The 24,478-nt window shown below is 32.1% G+C and overlaps 1 protein-coding gene across 1 annotated transcript; it reads right to left on the bottom strand.

Annotated features, from left to right (window-relative positions):
• Nucleotides 1–563: 563 nt before the first annotated feature.
• Nucleotides 564–11,273, bottom strand: LOC132179844 (very-long-chain aldehyde decarbonylase CER1). The gene is given in 10 exon segments (XM_059592635.2): nt 564–752; nt 1,690–1,863; nt 2,911–3,018; nt 3,222–3,422; nt 5,028–5,135; nt 6,103–6,478; nt 7,826–8,045; nt 9,298–9,530; nt 10,746–10,972; nt 11,166–11,273. Coding segments are annotated over 10 exon segments (1,923 nt in total). The 5' UTR covers nt 11,253–11,273.
• Between the last annotated feature and the right edge of the window lie 13,205 nt (nt 11,274–24,478).

Raw genomic sequence — 24,478 nt, 5'->3', positions numbered from 1 at the left:
CTGTGCTCAAATGCTTACGAGTCTCACTATGCTTCGTCTATTTTCACCAAAACATATCTTGACTTTATTATTTTATTTTATTTATTTCAATTTTTTTAGTATATATTTTTTTAAAAAAATTTCAACTTCTCAACATTCTAATTTTTTATATACACATATTATTTTTTATTACTATTCAAACAAAAAACTCACTACAAAACAAAACTTTTTTACTTTTCCATACAAAAAATTCAAAAACTTCTATTTACCTTATATCACATCAATAACTTTTAATTACTATTGAAACTAAAAATCTACCACACAATCATTTACCAAACACCCCCATTAATTTATTAGATAAAACAATACAAGCAGCGGCATTTCTATATATTTTATAGCAAGCTTGATTATTTAAATGGGATTTTATTATAATTGCTATATAATTGGATGACATGATATTAAAATCCAACCTTTAGATTAGCACTTAAAAAAACAGAAACAATAACTGATTTTCATGGTCACGTTATCCCAGTTACATTACATAGAACTACTCTATTTAGATATAACATTACAAGCACTGTGGATTAATGTTTATTGTAGTGTTTTGATTAGTTTGGGAACATCAAAGGTTGAAATCCATGTCGGAGACTTGCTTGCCAAACTTTGTCAATGTTGGACAATGTGTAACCACACTCTTGTTCATCACATCCTTCTAGGGCATGCACAATCCCAGCTACACGCCATGCACTCATCACTCTTCTTGGCAACCAATTCTGTTCACAAAATTAATTAAATTACTATCTGTTGTAAGCCAAAGGAAAACAGATACAAAATGTGTGCCTGCATTGCAATTGAAAGGAGGTTTAACCTAAATCAAAGTTAAGGATATAAAAATTAAAGGAAAAAAAAGAAGAAAAAGTTCAATGTCAATGTGCAAATGCTAAAGTATATATATGTATATATGAAATGGTAGGGTCGAAAATGTAAGCGGCCCAAGCTCCGCCACTTCAGGGCCACCAAGAAGGCTCCAAACCCAGCCCAAAAGCACGCTCATCTATTGAAATTCGGGTTAAGGCACATGTCACCAAAGAAAAACCCAGGCAAGGCAACAAATCCCCGCGATTAGTCTACATTCTTAAGGGAGGATAGACCATTGACCAAGTGTGGAACCACCCCTTGGCTTCGGGGGCAGGCACCAAAGCCACAGGGTGGTCACCAAATTTTTTTTTTTTTTTTTTAATCTTTTAAATATATTTTTAAAAATTAACTTTTACCCCCATAAGAATTGTTTTTTAAAATTTTGCCCTCCCCCCAAACAAAATGTTTAGTTCGGCTCCTGCCCCTGACCAAGGGAATCGACTAAAGAAAAATAAACCACTAAGGTAAGGATCCACTAAGCCCAATAAAGAAGGTGAACGCTAAAGAAAACCCTCAAAGTGATCGAAAGCCCATTCAGCCAAATAAATAACCTATTGGAGATGCTTGCCTTACCTAGGCATCCAATCAAACAAAAATCCCGTCTATATAAGGCCAGCAAGAAGAATGGCACCCTAATAACAAAGGCTTTGTGTTTTGCTTAAATTTACAATTACATGTATGAGATTTACTGTGAATCAAGGCAACTAATTAAAGATTTAATTATAAAGCACAAAGAAAATGATGTTTTCCAATATATATAATCTTCAATATTCTCGTGGATTCTCTACTAACCTCACAAGAGTGCAGATTCTCAATATGCCTTGGAGTCACCATTGCTGGTGTGCTGTGGTAGCAACAATCCTTGCGCAATTTCTTTGGTGGGAATTGTGAAAAGGGAATAAATTGTGTTCCTTTCTGCGCCTTCAACTGTTCTTCCTCATCCAGTCCATCTCCCACTAACCAAATCTACAAAAATCATAATGATTTTACTGCTTTAAAGGTTGTAAGATGGCTTTTGTTAAGTTTCTTATAATATGGAAATGTTAAAATATTGATTAAATGATTAAATTCATTCATTCTTATCAATATAAGCTTTTGGAATAAGTGGTGATTTAACTTAGTATAAAAGCTAAAGATCTTGAGTTCAAACCTTGATTCCGTCAATTTACAGGAGCATTAAAATATTAATTAAATGGTTAATGTAACACCACAGTCCTATAATGGGAAGAGATGAGTAACTCACATAGAGTGGGTAGTTTATAAGAGAGTCATGAGTGCTAAATTTCATATTGCCTAGTTACTAGGTAAAACTGAGTTTTATAAGAAATTCTAAAGAAGCTCCAAGTTGACTAGTCCTTTTGGCGTGATAGTGCAAATGTGGATAACGCTTTTTCCTAGGTCGTAATAATTAAATTTACCCTTTTTGTTTTCTATCAGACATTGATTCCGTCAATTTACTTTTCAAGCCCACATGTAAGGAGGAGTGTTAAAGTATTAATTAAATAATTAATGTAACACCCTAGTTCCATATTGGAAAAAGATGAGTAACCCTTATAAAGTGGATGGTTTATAAGAGATAGTTATGAGTGCTAAGTTCTACATTGTCAAGTTACTAGGTGAAATTAGATTTTATAAGAAATTTTAATGAAGCTCTAAGTTGATTAGTCATTTTGGGGTGATAGTGTAGATGCGGCTAGCGTTTTTCTTTAGGTCGTTATAATTAAATTTATCTTTTTTTCTATCTACCTATCTTTTTAGGATAAGTGATGATTTAACATAGTATCATAACCAGAGATCATGAGTTTGAACTCTGTATAAGTGGTGATTTAACGTGGTATCAGAGTCAGAGATCATGACTTTGAACTCTGGATAAGTGGTGATTTAAAATGGTATCAAAACAAGAGGTCATGAATTTAAACTATGACTCCGTCATTTACCTCATATTTCAATTAATTAAAATTGTACGTGTTGAACCTCTCTTATTCTTATCAACTTAAGCTTTCGTAGATTTACCTTTTGAGCATAAGTACTTCTTGAAAAGAGCAAATTAGTTTTGGAGTTGGAGTTGGAGTTGAACGATCTTCTAAGCTTCACATACTCATCTTCACGTAATGTAACTACCTGAACTCATTTAAAAACGTAAAGCAGAATTAGATCCATGTTATGAATTAGTTTTTCTTAGCTCAACTTCTTAGCTTTCAAAATTGAGATCAACTATCTATTTCTAATTATGATTTAAAGTTGGTGCATCTAATAGTATATAAGAAGTCAATATTGACACGTCTTTTAAACGTCCCTTGCACACGATTTCAAAATAAACGAACCTCGATACCCCTTTGGCATAAGGTAAAGGCCAGGGCATATGCAACCTTGGTGAGTCTGCCTCTGATGACCACTTGGGTTGTTCCTTTGGGAATTCTGTTTAGCACAACAGCAACTGCGAGGCTACTCCCATCCACCACCTTGATATTTAGCTTAGGGTGTCTCTCTACATAAAGTTCACCATATCTATTAAGCTCCTCTCCCTGCATCAAATGAAACCAGCAAAGTTTACATGAGATATACCATGAAATAAAGTATTTTCATAAAGCAAAAAATTGAAGAAAAAATATGTCATGGGTCACGACATGGATTCCGAATTTCTTTTTATTTCCTGCCTAAAAAACAAGGGGGCAAGAGTTATAACAGCGAAAGAAACTCCCCTATCCAAGTAGAGAGCCTTGGCTACACAAAGGGCCCACTGCTTGGGGAGGAGAGTCTCTCTGACATATAGACCCATGCTCCAAAAAAGATGGAAAATGGGTAAAAAGAGTGTTTTCCAATATTGAAAAATGATTTCTCTATAAACATTTTCGAACATATATCGAAACAAACAGAGCATAAAAGAAAAACATATCACCCTGAGGTTATATGAAGGCCATTAAAGTTTCTATTGCATGCGCATGCATTGAACCTGAAAGAACTATGCCCCATTTATTTTGATGTAAAATATTTTTTTGTTAGAAATTATTTTTCAAGAAAACACTTTCAGTTAAAAACATTTTCTAGTGTTTAGCATGTACGTAAAATCAAAGATATTTTGGTAAAATCTATATACCCTCCTCAAATTACCACTCAATTGACAATATTCCCTACAACCTACCAAAATATTGTCAATGTCTCCCAAGGCTAGCAAAAAGATAAAAATGTCTTTATATATTTCTCAATAAGACAAAAATATCCCTATCAATTAAAAAAAAAAGACTAAAAACAAAAAATTTAATTTCTTTTAAAACGAAAATTTTAATTTAAAAATAACACTTTTTAAAAAAATATTTTTTTTTAAAAGAGTTTTTTTTTTTTCAAAAAAAAAAACATTTTTTTTTAAATTTTGTTTTAGAAAACAAAAATTTTAATTTCTTAAAATAAAAATTGTTAATTTTTATTTAAAAAAGTTATAAAACAAAACAAAACAAAACAAAACAAAAATTTTCAATTTTTATAACAAAAATTATAAAAAGGATTTTCTTTTTTAATTTTAAATTTGCCACCCTTTGGATTTTTTATTTTTTTTTGGTTAGTTTTAGGTTTTTTTTCTAGAATTTTAGTATTTTTTTGTTTTTATTTTACTAAGGGTAGTTTCGTCATTTGGGGGAACATTGACAATTTTTGATAGTTTAGGGTGGCATTATCAATTATGTGATAATTTGAGAGGGTATGTGTACTTTTTCCAAGATATTTTTTATACTTTCATTCAATCATATTAACTTATAAAAATTAACTTTTATTCATAACATAAAAATATTAATATAAAATATTTTTTAAGAAATTAACCTAAAAATTTGAGTTCCGGTGGTGGTCAGGTAGTTGCGGTCCGATGATAGTCCGGCGGCACTCCGACAATTTGAGAATGAGAAATTCAAACTCAAAAAATAGTTTACAATTTTAAAAATGAAACTATTGTACATAAAGTTTTTTTTTTTAAAAAAAAAAAAAAAAACTTTCGGTAAAACTGAAAATATTTTTGATTAACTATTATTTTCCGTAAAAAGAAAAAAATAATTATTTTTAAGAAATCATTTCACCCTAAAACAATCAGAGCCTGAAAAAAAAAAAAAAAAAAAAAAAAAAAATCAGAGCCTGAAACTTGCCTGATTTAAGAGACCAAGGCTCAGCACTTTAGCGCCTCTTTTCTCTGCTTCAAGTATGGCTTCCTCAATCAAGCCATTGATAGACTCAATTTTCCATTGCAAAGAATACTACAACACAGAAACAAAAACAAAAGAAATAAATCAAATGACAGAGTAGCCAGGTAACATTAAATCAGAAAATAAATAAATAAGAGAAATTTCACTTTAAACCTTTGAACTACCGAGTGTTTAGAGAAAACCTCACAAAATTCAAAAACTATCAATTTACATCCATGAACTTTTAATTTCAATCAATTTAGAGCATTCTCAATGGAGGGGCCAAATTTTTATGCAAAATGGCTTCTCAAAATACACTTTATCTAGTTTAGCTAATGAATTTTTAAATGTCTCATACATCCGATTAGCTATATTTTATCTATATCATTTAAATATTATTAAAAGTGAGAAAAGTTTTGAAAAAAAAAGAACATGTGAGAGGAAAAATATGAAAAGTTTTGAGAAAAAGAGAACATGCGAGAGAAAAAGTAGGAAAAGATTTGGGAAAAAAAGAAAACAGGTGAGAGAAACAATAAAAAAATAAAATGGCTTCATTGAGAAGTGCTGCTATATTTAGTTTCTTTTTTTAGCTCTTCCAATCAAATATTTATTTTATATATATATATATATATATTTTGCTAATCTAATGTAAAGGGTTTTTTAAACATTTGAATAGTCATTTTAGATAAATGTAACATTTGACTCTTCCATTAGGACTGCTCTTACCCCCTCCGTTAGTTTTAGCTATTAAATTCTAACGAAAATGCCAAAAAAGACCAAATTACCTTTCGATTTTTATTTTGTTAAAAAAATTTAATTTCAAATTTTATAAAAAAATTTAAGGATATAAACGTTATTTTATCATTTTTAACTTTTAAAATCTAATGGAGATGAGTCAATTGAATTAAATTAAAAGTTCAAGAGATTACATTAAGAATTTTTTTTTTTTTTTTTTTTTTAACTACATTAAGAATTTTTGAAAGGCTTGTCAAATTGCATATTAATTCCGGAGTAAAAAAAAAAAACCGTCTATCCTTACTTGAATGCTGTACTTTGGTATGGCCCAGGTCTGCAATCTGAGCTTATTAAAGCAGAGCCTCTCAACGACAAAAGTACGGCCATAGAACCAGGTTATCATCATGGAGAAGAAGGTGACGGGACATAAGAGGCAGAGGTACCATTTGGATGCGTGAGGCTTGGAGGCCAAGGAGGCAAAGCCAAGACGCAGATGGTAGATGGAATCTGGCGTGGTTAAATGCGTCAGGTGCACCACATCTGGTGACTCTGCTTCCCTTTTCAATGAGCTTTCATAGAGTTGGTCGCTTGATTTGTCCATGGTGCCATAGATGTAGTCATACAGTGGCATGAAAAGGGCATAATTTGTTCGAAGTTGTGTGTGATGCAGAGAGTGATATCTGTGGCCAAAATAACAAAAACAAACAACAATAATTATAGTAAATTACCTACATTGTAACCTATATTTAGAAACAAGTAATGATTGGTTTCAATAATTTGATCATATTTTTTTATAAATTCAATATATCAACTATTAGATTTGAAGAGTTCATTCGTAAGATGAGATTAAAAAAATATTAATACAAATCATTTCTTTTTTAAATTTTAAAAAGTGCCAATATTTTAAAAGTTTGTAATGTTATCTTCTACTGTTAGAGTGTATAATTAAATCAGACTGTAAACAAGTAAAAACTTGCATATTACCTTTACAAAAACAATAAAAATACAACACTACCCTTAATTAAAAAAGAAAAACAGCTAGCACAGAAAAGAAAAAAAAATGAATTTAAAAAAAAAAAAAAAAAAAAAAAGGTATATGGTAGTGGTTTTGCTGACACATGGCTTGGCCAGACCTATTGTCAGTATTTATTATATGGGTAATTCTAGAAGTATCTCTTGTGTTACTTTTGTGTCTCTATTTGATCAATATCCAATAATGATTAATTACAAGTTCAATGCTAATTTTAAGAGCATTACTCTATTGTATAATATAATCCCTTTCATTTTATATTATTGGTCTCGAAGAAAATTCAACTTTTAAAAGAGATTTTAATTAATAAAATATCTTTAAAAAACAAGATGTAAATTTTCATCCTTAATTTAAACAGAAAAAAATATAAGTGAGTACTGACTTTTTAAATATACAAAAAAATAAATATATATTACTCAAAAAAAAAATGTAATTTATTATATTACCTACATCTCTCTTCCTCTAGCTTCTTTAGTTTTAATATTTAATCCAACGTCTTAAGCATGAAATTTATTGGCAAGAAAAGCTGTTAGTAATTAGACCTTAATATACCCACAATAGAGTTGGTTTATATAAAATTAAGTGTTGTATTTCTCGGAATTTCATAACCAAGAATTGTGTCTCTTGGTTGGTTATAAATACTCATGGGATGGAACTGGAAGTTAAAACTATAGATTATTCATTCAATCATTTCAGAATCAAAAATTCTGAATCTCTTTCAATTTTCTCTTCTATTCTCTATCATCAAAGAGGATTTAGGTTGTGGGCATATGTGTTTTGTTTTTGTAATAAAACATCACCGTTGAGTTCTTTCAAATCTGTACGTGAAAGGTATCACTATACATTGTAGAACACATACCAAATATTCTTATTTATGAATTCTAGAAGAAAGATACACACATATAATTCTATATTTTTATGTTTATGTTTTACTCAACAAAAACATATATATAATGCTAGAAATTATAAATATTAAAGAAAAAAAAAAAAAACTTACGAGGGGGTGTAAATGAGGTACTTGAGCTGGGGAAAGATGGAGAAGAGCCACTTTGGAATAAGCTCGTAATTGCAGTGACCCAAATTGTTCATAAAATCAATATATGTGATGTAGCCGAACAAGGAAGCAATAGAGGCACTTCCGGTGAGCACTGTTGTCAAAATCGGTATTGCGAAGAGCACGAAATACACCAAGTGTTCGGCAAACGGATGGATGACGGCTGCCATCAATAATTTTTTAATCGTCAATCTGGTGCATCAAAATTACAAAACTAACAAGTCTAGTTTTATTTTCCTACAGATAAAATATTAGTCAAACCCAAAATATTTTTAGTTGACTTGAAAAACCTCATTTAAGGTGCCTAAAATGGTTTTCTTTTTGTTTTTAGCAAACTAATTTTCGGGTTTGAGTTTCTGATGCTTCTAGCTCGCAAACGTTCTCTTGTAGTTCATTCTCTGCTACTGCTTGAGCAGCTGATTTTTCGTATGAGATAAATGCCAAAAAATGTTTAGGATAAATTGCAATGTTTAGATCGAAGGGCACATATGGATAAATTGCTCTTCATGCATCAACATATAATGTATGAAATTTTAACACAAATATATACGTAGCAGAATAATAATAATACCTACCTTCAGTCATATCATTAAATAAGTCAAATGATTTGAATCTGCATTCAATTTTCTGAAGGACTCATCTACCCTATTCAACTTTATCAGCCTATACGTACGTACACTGGCTTTCTCATGGTTGGTTAGAGACTCTATTCATTTGATTTTGGGAAAACTACAAAAATAACTCCTTAAAACTATGGTTTGTTTTGAAAATGTTCTCTTAAATTTTTAAAACTGGCAATTTTACCTCTCAAACTTTTTCATTTGATGCAATTTACTCATTCGCTAATTTTTGCCGTTAAAATTTCAAAAAATATAAAATTACCCTTCGATTTTCTTTCTCTTTTTAAAAAAAAAATTGAAAAAAATGAAAAAAAAAAAAAAAATTATTAAGTATAATATTTTTTTTTAAAAAAAAAAATTAAGAGTAAATTTAGAATTTTATAAAAAAAAGTTAGAAGTATAATAGTCATTGTATCACTTTTAACATTTAAAAACTAACTTAGGGTTTTTTTTTTTTTTTTTTTGTGATATGTCCAGACAAGAGGAGGAGCTAGATTCGAACGAGTGATCTCTGCTTCATTAGGCGTGATCCCCAACCGATTAAGCTACCCCTTGGAGACAACTAACGAAAGGGGTTTAAATTGACTGCAATTAAAAGTTAAGGAGTTCAAATTGAGAGTTTTTAAAGTTTTGAGAAATCTTTTTAAAACGCGCGGTAGTTCTGAAGTCTAAAGTGAAGTTTACTCTTTAATTTTTCTATGTATGCATGGAGAGTAATGGATACATTTTTTTTTTTCTCACACACACATATATATATATATATATATATATATATAATAAAATGAAATAGCTTACAGGTAATTGGTTCAGTAGCAATGGAGGAATGGTGGTGGGAATGGTAACGAGAGTAAAGGTAATGGTGGTGCAATGCTCTGTGAAACCAGTAGTAAAGGAACTCCACTGGACCCGCATGAAGCAGACTTGAGATAACCATACCATCTCTTCTCCAAAAGGGTAGGTTACGACCCTGAGGAATAATCATAGGGCCTATGTATAATAAGAGTCCATTGAACAAGATCTGGTCATCCCTGTAAATTAACCAAAAAATCAATATAAGAGCAAATCATGTAAGTGAGAGCTTTTGTTATTGTTATTATCATTATTGGTGACAGCAAATTTGATGCAGAAATTGATGTGTTAGCTTAGCTCAACCACCAATTGAACAAAGAGTTTCATGTCTACTAGAATTCGAATTGTTATCATCAACAAGCCAAACTGATGATATTTTATAGAATATGAAGCCTAAAAGATTTAGTGTAATGCTGTATGAAGTTTATGGCGAATGAGAAATCTTGTGTATTCAGATTAATTATGTTTTTCTTTTAGTCTATTGTTAGAGTCCTATGTCTAGCTAGTTTGTTTTTGTTGGTGCACTTTCTGGTCCAAAAATTTGCTACCTATTGATTTTCTTGATGGCTAAGCTGTGAAGAATTATGTATTGCAATGAAGTTCTTGCAAAACAAAAACAAGGTCAGAAGGTCTTCGGTTGAAGCCAAAGACTCTCCGATGCTTAGGTTAGCATCTTTTTTTTTTAAGATAAAAAAGATAATGAAAATTTGTCTTTATTTATTTATAAATCAGTATTTGAATGGTGAGAGAAGTATATGAGATTTAAGGGGGAGACAAAGAGACGTAAGAGAGATGGTGATTGCGAGAATATAGAGAGAGAGAGAGATCCGATTCTCCCTCTTTGACAGAGGAAGAAGATCCAAAAAAGGCGTGGGACCGGAGTTTTTTTTGGAAGGAGAAGAATCCCTTTCCCAATCTCTCCTTTTATCCTTTACATGTGTCTCCCAATAGATAGTGAGAGCAATGTTATAAATAAGTGTGAAAATGAGTGCGGCCTGGGGGAGGATATTTTCTCCCCAATGGTTTTGAATAAGTTGGTGGCTAAATAAAGTGATATAAGTGTAGTTTATTTAATGAATGAATAAAGTATTTTCATTGAAGTTTTAAGCTATATATTGAGATTTTCTTTTTTCTTTTTCTTTTTTTTTGTGTAATTTTTCTTTCCTTCGGCGGTGAGATTTATATCAAAACTCATTGTTGGCCAATAAGACTCCGTTGAACCTAAAATTTATCTTTATTTTCTATTGTTCGTTCTTTCAACAAATTTTTGTCAAACATTAACAGTCGTACAAGCCGCACGAAATAGCTCATTGCTAGAGAGTGTTTGTTTGAATTGAAATTTACTCATTCATCCAGAAAAGAGAGAAATCATAGTACTTAGTAAATTTACTTACCAGTTCCTTTCTCTATCAACCTGCTCGAATTCGATTCCTTTGTCCACAATCCTATTATTGCCTTTGGCTGTTTGGTAACGGGATAGAGAAATCCATAGCTGATTGTGAAGCATTCTCACCAAAAGGAATGGAAATAGAAGCAAGGCGAGGAGGTCTCTCTGATCACTTTCTCTCTTTGCCATGAATGAGTATATGCTATGCACCACCCATGGAGCCAAAATCACGTACTTTTCCCAACAGGTTGCCAAAAAAAGAAAAAGTCAAAAAAAAATATATGTATAATTTAAAAAAACAAAGATGCTAGATCAACTGCTGAATATTATGAACATATCAGTGTATATTAGAATGATAAGTATTCTTTGTATTGGTATAAGTGAATCTTTTCATAGTCCAATGGAGGGATAATGGGAGGAGGAATACCTTGAAGCTACCAAGAGGCTTCCATGGCCAGTCAGTGAGGATCCCTGGTTTGGTAGCCATACTCCAAAGTGCTATTTTTGCATGCATTTGGAGGGCTATATATAGTGTTTTTTTTTCGTGGATAAAATTTTTCTTCAAATCAGTTTTTGAAAGAAATTTCCTTTAATTCACTCTAATAAATGTTAAGTATTTTTTAACATGTAAGAGACACATGTGTTCTTTAACATTCTTGATAGTCATTTATTACCCTTCTACGTACTAATTAACTTAGAAACCCAAACATTGCTGCCTAATAAAAAAGTGGCATGTAATCAAGATAATCAAAAAGAATTTTATGTTCAAAACGCTTCATATCCACTTTTATAGAACGCTTTTTCTTCATAAAATTAAAAGACAATTTTTGGCTCAAAACTTTTTGACTACTCAGAGGATAAGAATCTGATGAAATTATACTCAATTCTCAAATATAACATATCACATTTTTAACAGGTGTCATTTTTTAAGTGTTTGGATACCTAAAAACGATCAAAATTTAAAAATTTATTATTTATTTAAAATTATAGAGGATAGGAACTCAAATATGTTAGATAGGATCGGGCTTACATGCTGTTATTAGGAGTTTAGGATTTATGATCCTAAACCCTAAAATAACATGTTTAAGCAACGATCAAAATTGAATATCTCAAAATCTTTATTTATTTGTCTCTTCTATTAAAAGCTTCTAAAAATAAATCAACTTTAAAATTTTAATATTAACCGTTATTTACACTACAACACAAGTAATAACAGCAATCTAATTAGATAACACTAAAAAAAAATTTAGAGGGAGTTTGAAAAAATTTGTGTCCGGTTAATTAATTAGGTGATGATTACAATTTTTTTAAAAAAATATTTTTTTGGCCTTTTCGAGAAAAGGACAAAATTAACCCACTACGTTACACATTGGCCAACGCTTGACAGAGTACAGTTACCCAATAAATTGAAGAGAAGCTGACATGAATTTATAGGTACCTAATGGCTTTAAAATGTCCTATAAATTCATGGCAGCTTCTCTCCAATTTATTGGGTAACTGTACTCTGTCAAGCGTTGGCCAATGTGTAACGTAGTGGGTTAATTTTGTCCTTTGCTCGGAAAGGCCAAAAAAATATTTTAAAAAAAAAATTGTAATCATCACCTAATTAATTAACCTATAATAAAGGAGCAGACACAAATTTTCTCAAACTCCCTCTAAAATTTTTTTAGTGTTATCTAATTAGATTGCTGTTATTAAAAAAATAATAGTACATGTGTTATAGCGTAAATAACGGTTAATATTAAAATTTTAAAGTTAATTTATTTTTTGGAAGCTTTTAATAGAAGAGACAAATAAATAAAGATTTTGAGATATTCAATTTTGACCGTTGCTTAAACATATTATTTTAGGGTTTATGATTATAAATTCTAAACCCATAATAACAGCATGTAAGCCCGATCCTATGCTAGAAGTAACTATCTGTAGCACTCAGAACAGAGAAAAAAAGAAGAAAGAAACCTGAAAATAGTATAATAAAATATTAGAACAAGTATACCTTCAAGTTGTATTGTTACAACAATACAACACCTTGAAGTTGGGGTGAAAAGAGACTCAAGAGAAGAGAAAATTACACACACACAAAAAAAAAAAAAAAAGGGACGAGAAAATGAATCATTAACAGGAAAAGAGAATAAAAAATGATTTTGCATTATAGTAAAAAATTATTATTATATAGAGTTTTAAATTAAAAATAAATAAAAAAATTTGTTTTGTAGTGATTTTTTTATTTGAATAATACTAAAAAGTAAATTATATGATATAAAAAGTAAAAAAAGTTAGAATGGTTTTTATTTTTTTTTATTTTTATTGTTGTAAAAAATGATTAATATGATATACAGTTTTGTTTTGTAATGATTTTTTATTTATTATTTGAATAGTAATAAAGATTAAAGAGTTATTAATGTAATATAAAAAGTCAAAAAAATTAAAACATTTTTATGATGATTTTTTTAAAGAAAAATGACATGAAGAATAAATAAGGGATAAAAGCCTTTGCCAAACAAGGCCCTAACCACTCCCAAAGAAAATAAATATTCCATACATTAATGGAAAATAACTTGATGATTTGGAAGAGCAAACAGCGGATTGAAGCCCAAAAATAATGCCTTTTGTAATAGTTCTGAAATTAATTAACTAACAATTATCTTGGAGTGTTACCGCAAAACCTTCATAGCAACAATTTATTTATTTATTAACTATTAACATTAATTATTACAACTAGAGTATTTACTAAGTGGCCATCAGATTATATTGTAACCATTACATAATATTTAGAGATAATATAAAATTGGTTCTTGTGATTTGCCTAAATTATAAATCACTCCCTGAAATATAAAAAATAATTTATAGGTCCATGTAGTTGGCCTAAATCACAAATCATTTCTTGTGGTATAAAAAATAATTTATAGCTCCTGGGTAGGCTAAAATAACAGTTTACTCACTGAAATCAATTTACATGCTCTAAAAATAAATGTCAGTTTAATAAAAGGAGTAACCCAATTTTCTCCAACTTAATTTGAATAAAAAAATTGTCACAATTTATTAACTTGAATGTTGTTTTTATTTATTTTTCAATGGTTAGAAGATGTGACCCTCAAATTCTCGCAAAATACTCCCAAAATCATGACGAGAAAGATGAAAATGAAAGAGAGTTACGCACATAGTAAAATTTTGGAAATAAAAGAGATTATATTTATTTACGGTAACAATATGATCCTTAAAGTGATGGTAAATGTGTAATCTTAGCTAGTATCCTAAAATGATATGAAAAATCCTAATTGCCATTTTTTTAAAGTCAAAATTAATAACATATGTTGCATTTTTATTGGATATGACGTGACAAAGTTACAGATTCTGTTATGTTACTTAACTGATATTGATTTTAGAGAATAAACTGTTATTTTTGCCTACCTTGAGGATGTATAAATTATTTTTTATGCCATATGGAGTAATTTGTAATTTAAGCTAACTATAGGCACTTATAAATTATTTTTTATACCATATGGAATGATTTGTAATTTAGGCCAACCTCAAAAACTAATTTTACATTTATTCCTAATACTTATCATCGCTCAAAGTAAGTCTAAGGTATATATTAATAATCGAAATCATTTTAAATCATTAAATCTGTAACTTCACCCAAATACACTAATTACCATTAGTGGTCTATAAATCCTCAAGTGATATAAGGTTGATAATGTACGTATATCACGTCAACCTGCTCCATTTACCTTGAGATTTTCCATGTTTTTTTTTTTTTTTAGTGAGTAGATCACACATGAAACACATTTAGGGGTAAAATCACACACGTAGCAATATTTCTCAATATGGAAAACCATAAAATATGGTTGATGTACAAGTATACATAATAATTAATTATGGTATAATTCTTAATTCTCCTCATTATGACCTATCCATTCCCTTAATCACTTTAGGGTAGGATTTGGGTCTCCAGAAGGATGTATGGAACAATTTCGAGATGAGATATGCTACACATCATTCTTTTAACCATTTTTCAACTATCTTTTTTTGTAAATCTAATGGATCCACTATTGATTTGTAGATCATGCAATCATCTTCTAGTTGTTTGACTGGATCTAACATCAAATGACTCACCTAACTACTGATGCCCCTGAGGGTGACCCCACCCTTTGAATGGTTGCGCTAATGACAAAAGCCCTCAGATCGATCCAAGATAAAATTCACTCCTCACAGCAACTGGTTTATAGGGTCAGTCTGTATAGTCCCGTGTGCACGTGCTAAAGCTTTCTTGTACTATAAATTTTACACTTTTTATATACATGTAAAATAGCATTGAAAGTCACATAATCATCCATTTTGCAAAATAATTTATCTTTACTTACCAATTTAGAATTCATAGCATTAAGTCACAAAACATTTCTTGACAATAGGAAGATTGCAAATTTTTTGGTTTAGAGTTTTATGTGAGTTTATTCACCTTGGTGTCAACCACTAGAGAGCCCCATCTAGTTGTTAGTCTCCACAATTAGAAACCCATGACCTAGCCGTGGGTCTCATTGATTGGAAACCCACGTTTTGAGCTTAGATGATCTCCACAGCCAGTCATGAGTCTCGATGAAAAGAGATCCATGGGTTGGGGAGAAGGATCCTTTCAATTTGAAATGAAATGGAGGGGACCCATTTAGTTAAAACAGGAGAGTAAAAAATGCCCTTTTGTTTTAACTAAATGATCCCTTCTATTTCATTTGAAATGGAAAGGGGGTTGGTACTTGGTGGTAAGTCTATGACAAAGAGCACTCAATATTGGTGTAGCCATTTTTCAATGCAAAATGGCTAACTAAAATCTATTTTTGTTAGTTTAGTTAACCAATTTCTAAAACCTCACCCATTAGGTTATCTAAAATTTTCTCTATTTATTAAAATAATATATATATTTTTATTTTTTATTCATTTTAATAAAAGAAAAAAAAATCTCCATGAAAAAACACCAAATTAAAACACCACAAGTTTTCTTTTTTTTTAAAAAAAAAAATTGGATTCTACCACATTATCACTTCGATGTTTTTAATTTTTCTTTAATTAATTGCATCTCATATGTAGTAATGGTGTTATATTTTAAGAACTCATGCCACCTGATAAAAAATCTTTAAAATCTAGAGGATTCTTATTCAAAATATCTTGGCTTAAAGTGGGACCACCTGATGAAAAAAACGCCAAACTGGTCTTTTGGATACGGTGGAATCAAGATCTACTGAAATTTCTTAAAAATTTGGATAAAGTCCACATACCCTCCTCAAATTACCACCCAATTGACAATGTCCCCCCCAAACTTTCAATTGTGACAATGTCCCCTCCAAACTACTAAAACATTGTCAATGTCCCCCCCAAGACTAGCAATAAGACAAAAATGCCCCTATTCCCTCCTCAAATTACCACCCAATTGACAATGTCCCCCCCAAACTTTCAATTGTGACAATGTCCCCTCCAAACTACTAAAACATTGTCAATGTCCCTCCAAGACTAGCAATAAGACAAAAATGCCCCTATAAATTTCTCAATAAGACCAAAATACCCCTATAAATTCAAAAAAAAAAATTGATTTTTTTTAAAAACGAAAATTTTTAATTTAAAGATAATATTTAAAAAAAAAACAATTTTTTTTAAACAAAAATTTTTAATTTTTTTTTAAAACGGAAATTTTTATTTTAAAAAATATATATTTTTTTTATTTAGTTTTTTTTTTAAAAAAAAATTCATTTTATTAAACGAAATTTTTTTTTTTAAAACGTAAATCTTTATTTAAATAAAATTATAAAACAAAAATTTTTGAAAAAAAAAAAACGAAAATTTTCAATTTTTTTTTTAAAAAAAATTGTCCATCGTTTGGAGATTTTTTTTTTTTTGTTAGTTACAGGTTTTTTTTTTGTTTTTTTTAATTTACTAAGGGTAATTTCGTCATTGGGGAGAACATTGACAATTTTTTGTAGTTTGGGGGAGACATTGTCACAATTGAAAGTTTGGGGGGGACATTGTCAATTGAGTGGTAATTTGAGGGGGTTATGTGGACTTTCCCCTAAAAATTTTCGTTTTTAAAATTTTGAATTCAAGTCGTCTATTTTTTATTCAATATTTATTATTCTGCCACGTGTTTTATTATTAATAAAATAATAACATTTAAATAAAAAATTGGTGACTTAAATTTAAAATTTCAAAAATTAAAATTTGCTTAAAAATTTCTGTCGATCCAGATCTCTATGGTGGTCGCTCTATACGTTGGCCTTGAGAGACTGAGCAAAAAGAGAGAACATTAAATCACATGAAACAAAAATACATTGGTGAGCGTGCATTTTTTAACATATTCACATTAAATCACATTTAACATTGTATTTTCGTACACCTAAAACAGGAACATAATGTCGATTTTATGTCATGTGTCTGTCAAAGGATGCATTTATGATTTATTTTCACGATATTATGACATGTCCCTATATAATGGAGAAGAGAGATTCAAACTAGTGACTTTTAGTATATTAAATGTGGTCCCATTCAATTTATTTTACGATATTTACTTCCGAGTTGGTAGTAAAATTATCTATCTTACCTAAATTATAGGTCTGCCATTAATGGAATCTTGTACGAAAGTTTAGTCTTTAGGTGATGAACGTACCTCACAAGTCAGAAAAAAAAAACAAAAAAAGAGAGAAAGTAATATGTATATATATTAAAAACAAAAGTAATTAACGTAGCAGAAGGCGTTAAAGAAGGTATAGTTTGTATATGATGTATGTACATTAATCGGTTCGGTGGTAGCTATTTACGTTAATAACTCCTTATTCATGTGGCTAGCTATTTCCCGTTTGTTTGCAAGATGTAAAGCGGACAGGAAAAGGATTTCTCAATTTCAAAATCTTTTAATTTTTTCTATTTAGTATATTTTGAAGGGTAGTTTTGTCCAAAAATTTTAATGATGGTAGTGCAATAAATGTAATACCTTTCAAAATGCACTAAATAGAAGAAATTGAGGGATTTTGAAATGGAGAGGATCCTATTCCAAGCGGACAATGGTTAGGGTTAGAAACGTTATTCGTTTAAATGCATTGTATATTTAAAATTGATCGGGACAGTGATATTTTTAAAAACAAGAATGAAACTAAAAACTTTGGTTTGAGGTGGTCATAACTAACGACAAAAATAAAATAAAATAAAATTCGTGAAGAAGATAGGGAATTAACACATGTGGTCGGTGCAAAGACATTGGCCTCAACATGGCTAGTAAGTGTGATAGGTGGGCAAGGACGGAGTTTGGGGGGACCAAGGGCTAAAACTTTTTTGGGAGGAACCAATTGACAAAAACATATCTTAAATTATTTTTTTTGTCTTAAAATTTTTTTTTCCTTGTAATTTAGGGGGGGACCAAGGCCACTACCGGTCGCCTCCTAAATCCATCCCTGTAGGTGGGCCTCATCATGTCGAGGGTGGAGAACGAGGTGTCATGGAGGTAAGAGGCGCATAAAAAACAATATTTTTTTAATAACATTAACTGAATACGAGTCTTATATGAATTTTTAAGAGAAATACTCTGTAGTAAACTTGTTATATAATTGAGATGACATGACAATAAAAATTAGTCTTTAAATCGATAACTCAGCTAATATATGACTGAAAAATGATGTATATATAATAGTTGAATAACAGTCATCTAATAATTTACTAAGTAATATGACTCTTCAAAAAAGTGCGGATGAAAAATAAAATAATCTATTGGGTCGAGATGGTATTGGTATTGGTCAATGATAAAGAAAAAACCTAAGACGGCATGAATTTTTTTGAGAAAGTAAAAGAGGGTGAATACTAAAACTGCGTGTGGGACAACTTGGTAAAAGAAGCCCACTTAGACACAGTGAGACCGCAATCAAGTCCCAAAGGCAGAAATTTAATTGGTATTTGACTGATGACATCTTATTTTGTTTGGGATGGCCAAGAAATTTAATTGGCTTTGAATAGAAGAAGTTAAAAAATTTCAGGTTCCCACCATACAAGGGGTTTGCCCAAGCTCAAATATATTATCTTGTAATGCTCGAGAGATTATTGCGTGCCAGAGATAGTGTTTAAGTTGTAGAGATTTTAAATTGTATGTTTGGCATTGTATGGAGCATTTTGTCATATTTGATTGTTATATCAATTAAGAGATATCATTCCCAAAAATAAAAGTGTGAGAGTAATTCAGGACATAACCAAAATTGTATATTCGAAAGAGCCAAAGTATAAATGAGAGGTTAAACTTAATTTTAAAACTGGTCAAATCTAATTTTTAAGCTTTTTATATATATATATATATATATATATATATATACTTTAAAAGAAAAATTGAACAGTAAGGAGTGCCATCAGAACCCTCTTTGGTCTCATATGGGCCTAACATTAATTTTAGAGAAGGAGTTTATATGAATGTGATGTTTTTATTTTATTTTTATGCCCTTTTATTTATTTTTTTGTTCAAGCTACAAATGCGGCTGGATTGTAGAGTTTTGCAAACATTTTTTTTTTTTATTTATTTAAATGAGTAAAGGGGGTTACAAGGATCGCAAACTTGATTTTTGAAAGTTAAATAGTATAGGCAATTTGTACCTCTCCCTAAACCCCCCCTATTTTATAAGGACCCACAAAAAAAATGCCCTTTTAAAAAAATGTAAAAAATGAAAGGAGGCCATTTGGCATGCTATGACAGAATATGATTCTCTCTAGTTTGAATTGGGATTCCGGCAATACCCATGAAATTGTCCATCAATTTTTTTTTTTTTTTTTTTGTTTAAATCATGGCCATCCATTCTCATCCAATAGCTAAAAATCTGCCACGTGTCCCACTTAATATAAAACAATAAAATATTATTTAAATTTTACAATATATATAAAATAAAATAATTAAAAAATTAAAAAAAATTATTAAAAAACATGGAGTGGTTCGGCCACCCCATTTTCCCCCTAGCCTCCTAGGGGTGGCCAAACCACCCTTGGGGCCGTAAACCGGATGGGGGTGGCTCTGCGTAGGCCAAACCCATAAATCAAGTTTATGGGTTTGGCCCTAGGGGTGGCCGACGCCACCCTAGGGGGGCCCTAGGGGTTGGTCGAGCCACCCCCGGGGCCCCATGGGGTGGCGTCGGCCACCCCCAACCGGCCTTTGGGGGTGGCCGACGCCATCCCCTTGGCTAAGCTGGGGTGGCCGGCCACCCCATGGGGGGAAAATGAGGTGGCCGAATCACCTCATGTTTTTTAATAATTTTTTATTTTATATTTATTTTTAAAATTTAAATAATATTTTATTATTTTATATTAAGAGGGACACGTGGCAGATTGGTGGCTGTTGGATGAAAATAAATGGCCAGGATTTAAAAAAAAATTGATGGGCAATTTCAAGGGTATTGCGGGGAATCCTAATCCCTCCAGTCCATTATGGATTGTTGAATATCCAATTCATGGCTGTGATTTCTTCTTAGAAATCCTAGAACCATAAATATGATACCTATCCCACTACAAAAAAATAATGATAAAAAACAATATTTTAGATTAAAAAAAAAAAAATAATAACGAGTGGTTGGCTACCCCATCTTGGCCATAGGGGGTGGCCGGACCACCCCATTTTAGATAGGGGTCGCTTGAGAGGCACCCCATGGCCCTTGTGGGTGGTCCAGCCACCCCTAAACCCAAACTAAAAAAAAAAAAAAACCATTTGGCCCTTGGAGGTGGTCCGGCCACCCCCAAGGGCCAAACAATTTTTTTCTTTTTCTTAAGATCTGGCCCTTGTGGGGGTGGCCGGACCAGCCCCAAGGGCCATGGGACGAAGCCTCCCCCAGCCCCAACTAGGGTGGTTAGCCACTCCTTAATTTTTTATAATTTTTTTTTAAAAAATATATAATATTTTATTATTTTTTTTTTGAAAAAATATAAAAAAGCCTCCCAAACTAACAGCCGTTTTCGATTTAGCCCCTTGATGTTCCAAAAGTCATAAAGTAGCCCCCCAAACTACCAAATTTTTGCATTTTGGCCACTCAGTTAGTCAAAACAGTCAGTTTGGATGAAAACTACAAAACGACGTCGTTTGGTTACGGGTAAGTTACTACAATGCCCTTGTATGTATTTTTTTTTTTTTTTTTTTAAAACAAGAAGTTAAATGGCGTCGTTTTGCTATGAGGTCATTGAGCTTGAATTGGGATTGCCGGAGAGGAGAACCACCGACAAAATGACAAACATGATATTTATTAATTGCTCGCAGAAAAATCAATGCGGAAGAAAGAAATCAAACGAGTCTCTCTCCACTTTCATCTTTTGATTTGCACTCCATTTATGGTTTTCCACCTGCAAGCTTGTGTTTTTGCTTATGAGAAAAGAAATCAAAGCAAGTCTCTCTCTTCTTTTCACGGTTTCACCTTTTGGGTTTCTCTCTTCATTTTTGGGTTTCTGATGGAATTATATCGGTCATTCAGAACCGCATGTACTGATCATTGAATGAGAAAATCTTGGTATTTGACCAATTTTATCAGACAAAAATGATACTTGTAGTTCAATGGGTATTTCAAAATTTAAGCAAAAGGCCAGGAAGGCAGGAATCAACTATATGTTCGACCATTACAAAAAGCCAAACCAAAACAACCCATCAACTTATATTCCAATATCTCCCCTCCCCGGACGCTAGATTGAATCAACAGGGTCGTTAGGGGTGCCATTAGCAAAGAATTTCGACGGAAAACAGAGAGAGCAAAGGAAATACAGAGCAAAACCGTTTGAGAAAATTTTAGTTTTTTTCGTGGAAGACAATGACCCCTTAACAGATTTTATATAGGAGCAAACGGCAGTGACCCAGACGGGTCTGGCCAGACACAGCCGTGGGTCACTAACCCAGGCGGGGCACCTGGTGACCCACGGCTGGGTCTGGTCAAACCCGCCTGGGTCATCAACGGTAGCTAAGGAGTTTACGGCGATGAAGAATAAAGGGATGATGAGCGATGATTTTAATCAGAGTGGACAAGGTAGAAGAAAGGTTTCCGGCAATGATTTTAACCCAGTGATGATTTCCGACGATGAAGAAGAAAGGGAGAAGAAAGCTTTGGATCTCTAGCATTTCTCATTATCATCACCTCCTTCTTCTCCAGTTATCTATTATTATCTCATTATCTCTTTTTTAAAAAACAAGAAGTAAAACGGCGCCGTTTTGCTTATTGTTTTAAAAATTTTAAAAAACAAATTCACACAAGGGCATTTTCGTAACTTAACCCTAATAAAATGGCGTCGTTTCGTGGTTTCCGTCCAGACTAATGGTTTTGACTAATTGAGTGGCCAAAATGCAAAAGTTTGGTAGTTTGAGGGGCTACTTTATGACTTTTGGAACATCAGGAGGCTAAATCGAAAACGGCTGGTAGTTTGGGGGGCTTTTTTATATTTTTCCCTATTTTTTTTTTTAATTAATGAGACATATATTCTATTTATGGCATCAAGAGATCTTGACCATTAACTGGATATTCTCTAGTCCAAAATGGATTGGAGGGGATTCTATTCCTGCTATGACGTCCAAGAAAGAAAAGAGAAAATGAAAAGGTGACATGAGATGTTTAAAACCCTAAAAGATTTCAAACAAAAGCATGTATCACTTTCATTTTGTATTTCTTATTTCACTTCTTTTCCTTTTTTTTTTTTTTGTCATCATCCATAATTAAATCTTGAATACAAAAATTTAATTAATAATTTTGCATCTCAAAAAGCGAGAAATATATTTTAAACAACATTTTAAATATTTTATATTTAATATCAAATTCAATATATTAAAAATGCATCATTTTAACTTTTGCCTCAAAACTAAAAATAAAAAATAAAAAATAAAAATTCCGGCATTAGTGACGTGTTAATTTTTAACACGTTACTAAATTAGTGGGTTTAGAAATGCTTTATCGTTGGGGACGAATCACTGGTGGTGGCAATTCCTCGGAAACTTTCATGACTGCAAGGGAGGCATTGGAGAGATCTAGAAGATGGGTTTATGAGAAAATAAGAGGGGAAGCTACAAGGGAGGCGTGAGAAAAAAAAAAAAAAAAAAAAAGAACAGAAGAAATAAGAAAGAAAAAGGGAAAAAAAATTTAAAATTAAAAACACGAAGAGAAAAGGAGCTGGTGTGCGCGGGAGGAGGAAGAAAGAGAACTTAGAGAAGGAGGGAAAAGGAAAAAAAAAGGAAAAGGGAGGCAATTGGCTCGCGCCTTCCCGATGGGGTTTCTAGACGTGTCCACATGTGGCACATCAAGAAATTCTTGATGTGCCAATTCTTGACATGTCACCGCTTGACGTGCCACATGTGACACGTCAATAAATAAAAATTTGAAAATCTTCTTAATAAGAGAAAAAAAATGATATGATCACTTATTTTTTTATAAATACTATATACTAAAGACTAAGATAACACATATCTGCATTAATATTTTAGATTGTTAATACTAAAAATCACTTTTTTTTAGTTTATAATAATCCCACAATATTGAAAATGTGATATAACCGTAATAATTTTTCAAAATAAATTAAAGAATAGAAACCACAATAAATATGTACATATTTATATATCATTGTCTATAAACATTTAAAACGCACATTTAATATTTAAGGTCAATAATTGTAGATTCTAGATCGTTTTAAATGTTTTTAGACGCTTGACACTATTTGAAATGGGTTGGGTGATTATGGCTCGAAGCACTACGAAGTTAATGAATGTAGACCCAATGACAGCAGAATCTATGGCAGTATTCGTATATGGACGGATAGGTGGCTCCCGAACCCGTCAACCTATAGGCCTATCTCCCCTCCAAGTATCTTGGCTCCACACGCAACCGTTGACACCCTTATTGATACAGACTCGAAATGGTGGAATATCCCGCTGTTGGAGGCAATTTTTTCAAAAGAGGAAGTCCGAATGATTCAAAGAGTTCCTGTTAGCTGTACAAATCAAGACGACATCCTTAGATGGAGGGGAACAAAAAATGGTGTTTTTTCGGTCAAGAGTGCTTATCATTTGCAAAAGGAGAGGGAATTTGCAACTATGGCCAGAACCTCATCACTAGGGGGGGTTGATAAAATCTGGAAGAGGATTTGGAGTTTGCCGGTTCCTAATGTGGAAAAGAATTTTTTATGGCGTGCGTGTAATGACATTCTTCCCACCTGTGAGAATTTATGTAGGAGACGGATTCTTACAGATCCTTCATGCCCTTTGTGTGGTTTAGAAGTGGAGTCTGGATTCCACATCCTATGGCAGTGTCCGTCGGCTATGGATGTGTGGAGTATGGGCAACATTATTTTCCAGAAAAGCATCTTCACTGGTCCGGGGTTCATGCAGGTTGTGGAGGGTCTCTTTAACAAATGTAATCAAGAGGAGATGGTGCAGTTTGTGGGCTTGGCGCGGCGAATTTGGTTACGGAGGAATGATGTCGTTCATGGCGGGTTTTTCTCACATCCAAATATCATTCTGCAGAATACTGCAAAAGCTGTTCGAGAATTTTCTTTGGCTCAAACAAGGGGGGAGCAGTGTCCATCTCAGTGTGAGGTTCCATTTGTTCAAGTCTGGAAAGCTCCAGCGCCGGACTGGTGTAAGGGGAATTGGGATGCTGCGGTGGAGCGGGATTCTGGTAGGATGGGCTTGGGAGTGGTGGTACGTGATTCCCGAGGAAATTTGATGGCGGCGCGGTGTGCAGCATGAACGGGGAACCTTGCCCCGGCAGGTGCTGAAGC

The sequence above is a fragment of the Corylus avellana genome, chromosome 4, assembly GCF_965113065.1.
Source record: "Corylus avellana chromosome 4, dhCorAvel1.hap1.2, whole genome shotgun sequence".
NCBI lineage: Eukaryota > Viridiplantae > Streptophyta > Magnoliopsida > Fagales > Betulaceae > Corylus > Corylus avellana.
The sequence above is the reverse complement of the archived record's forward strand: the minus strand, read 5'-3'. Positions and strand labels throughout refer to the sequence as shown.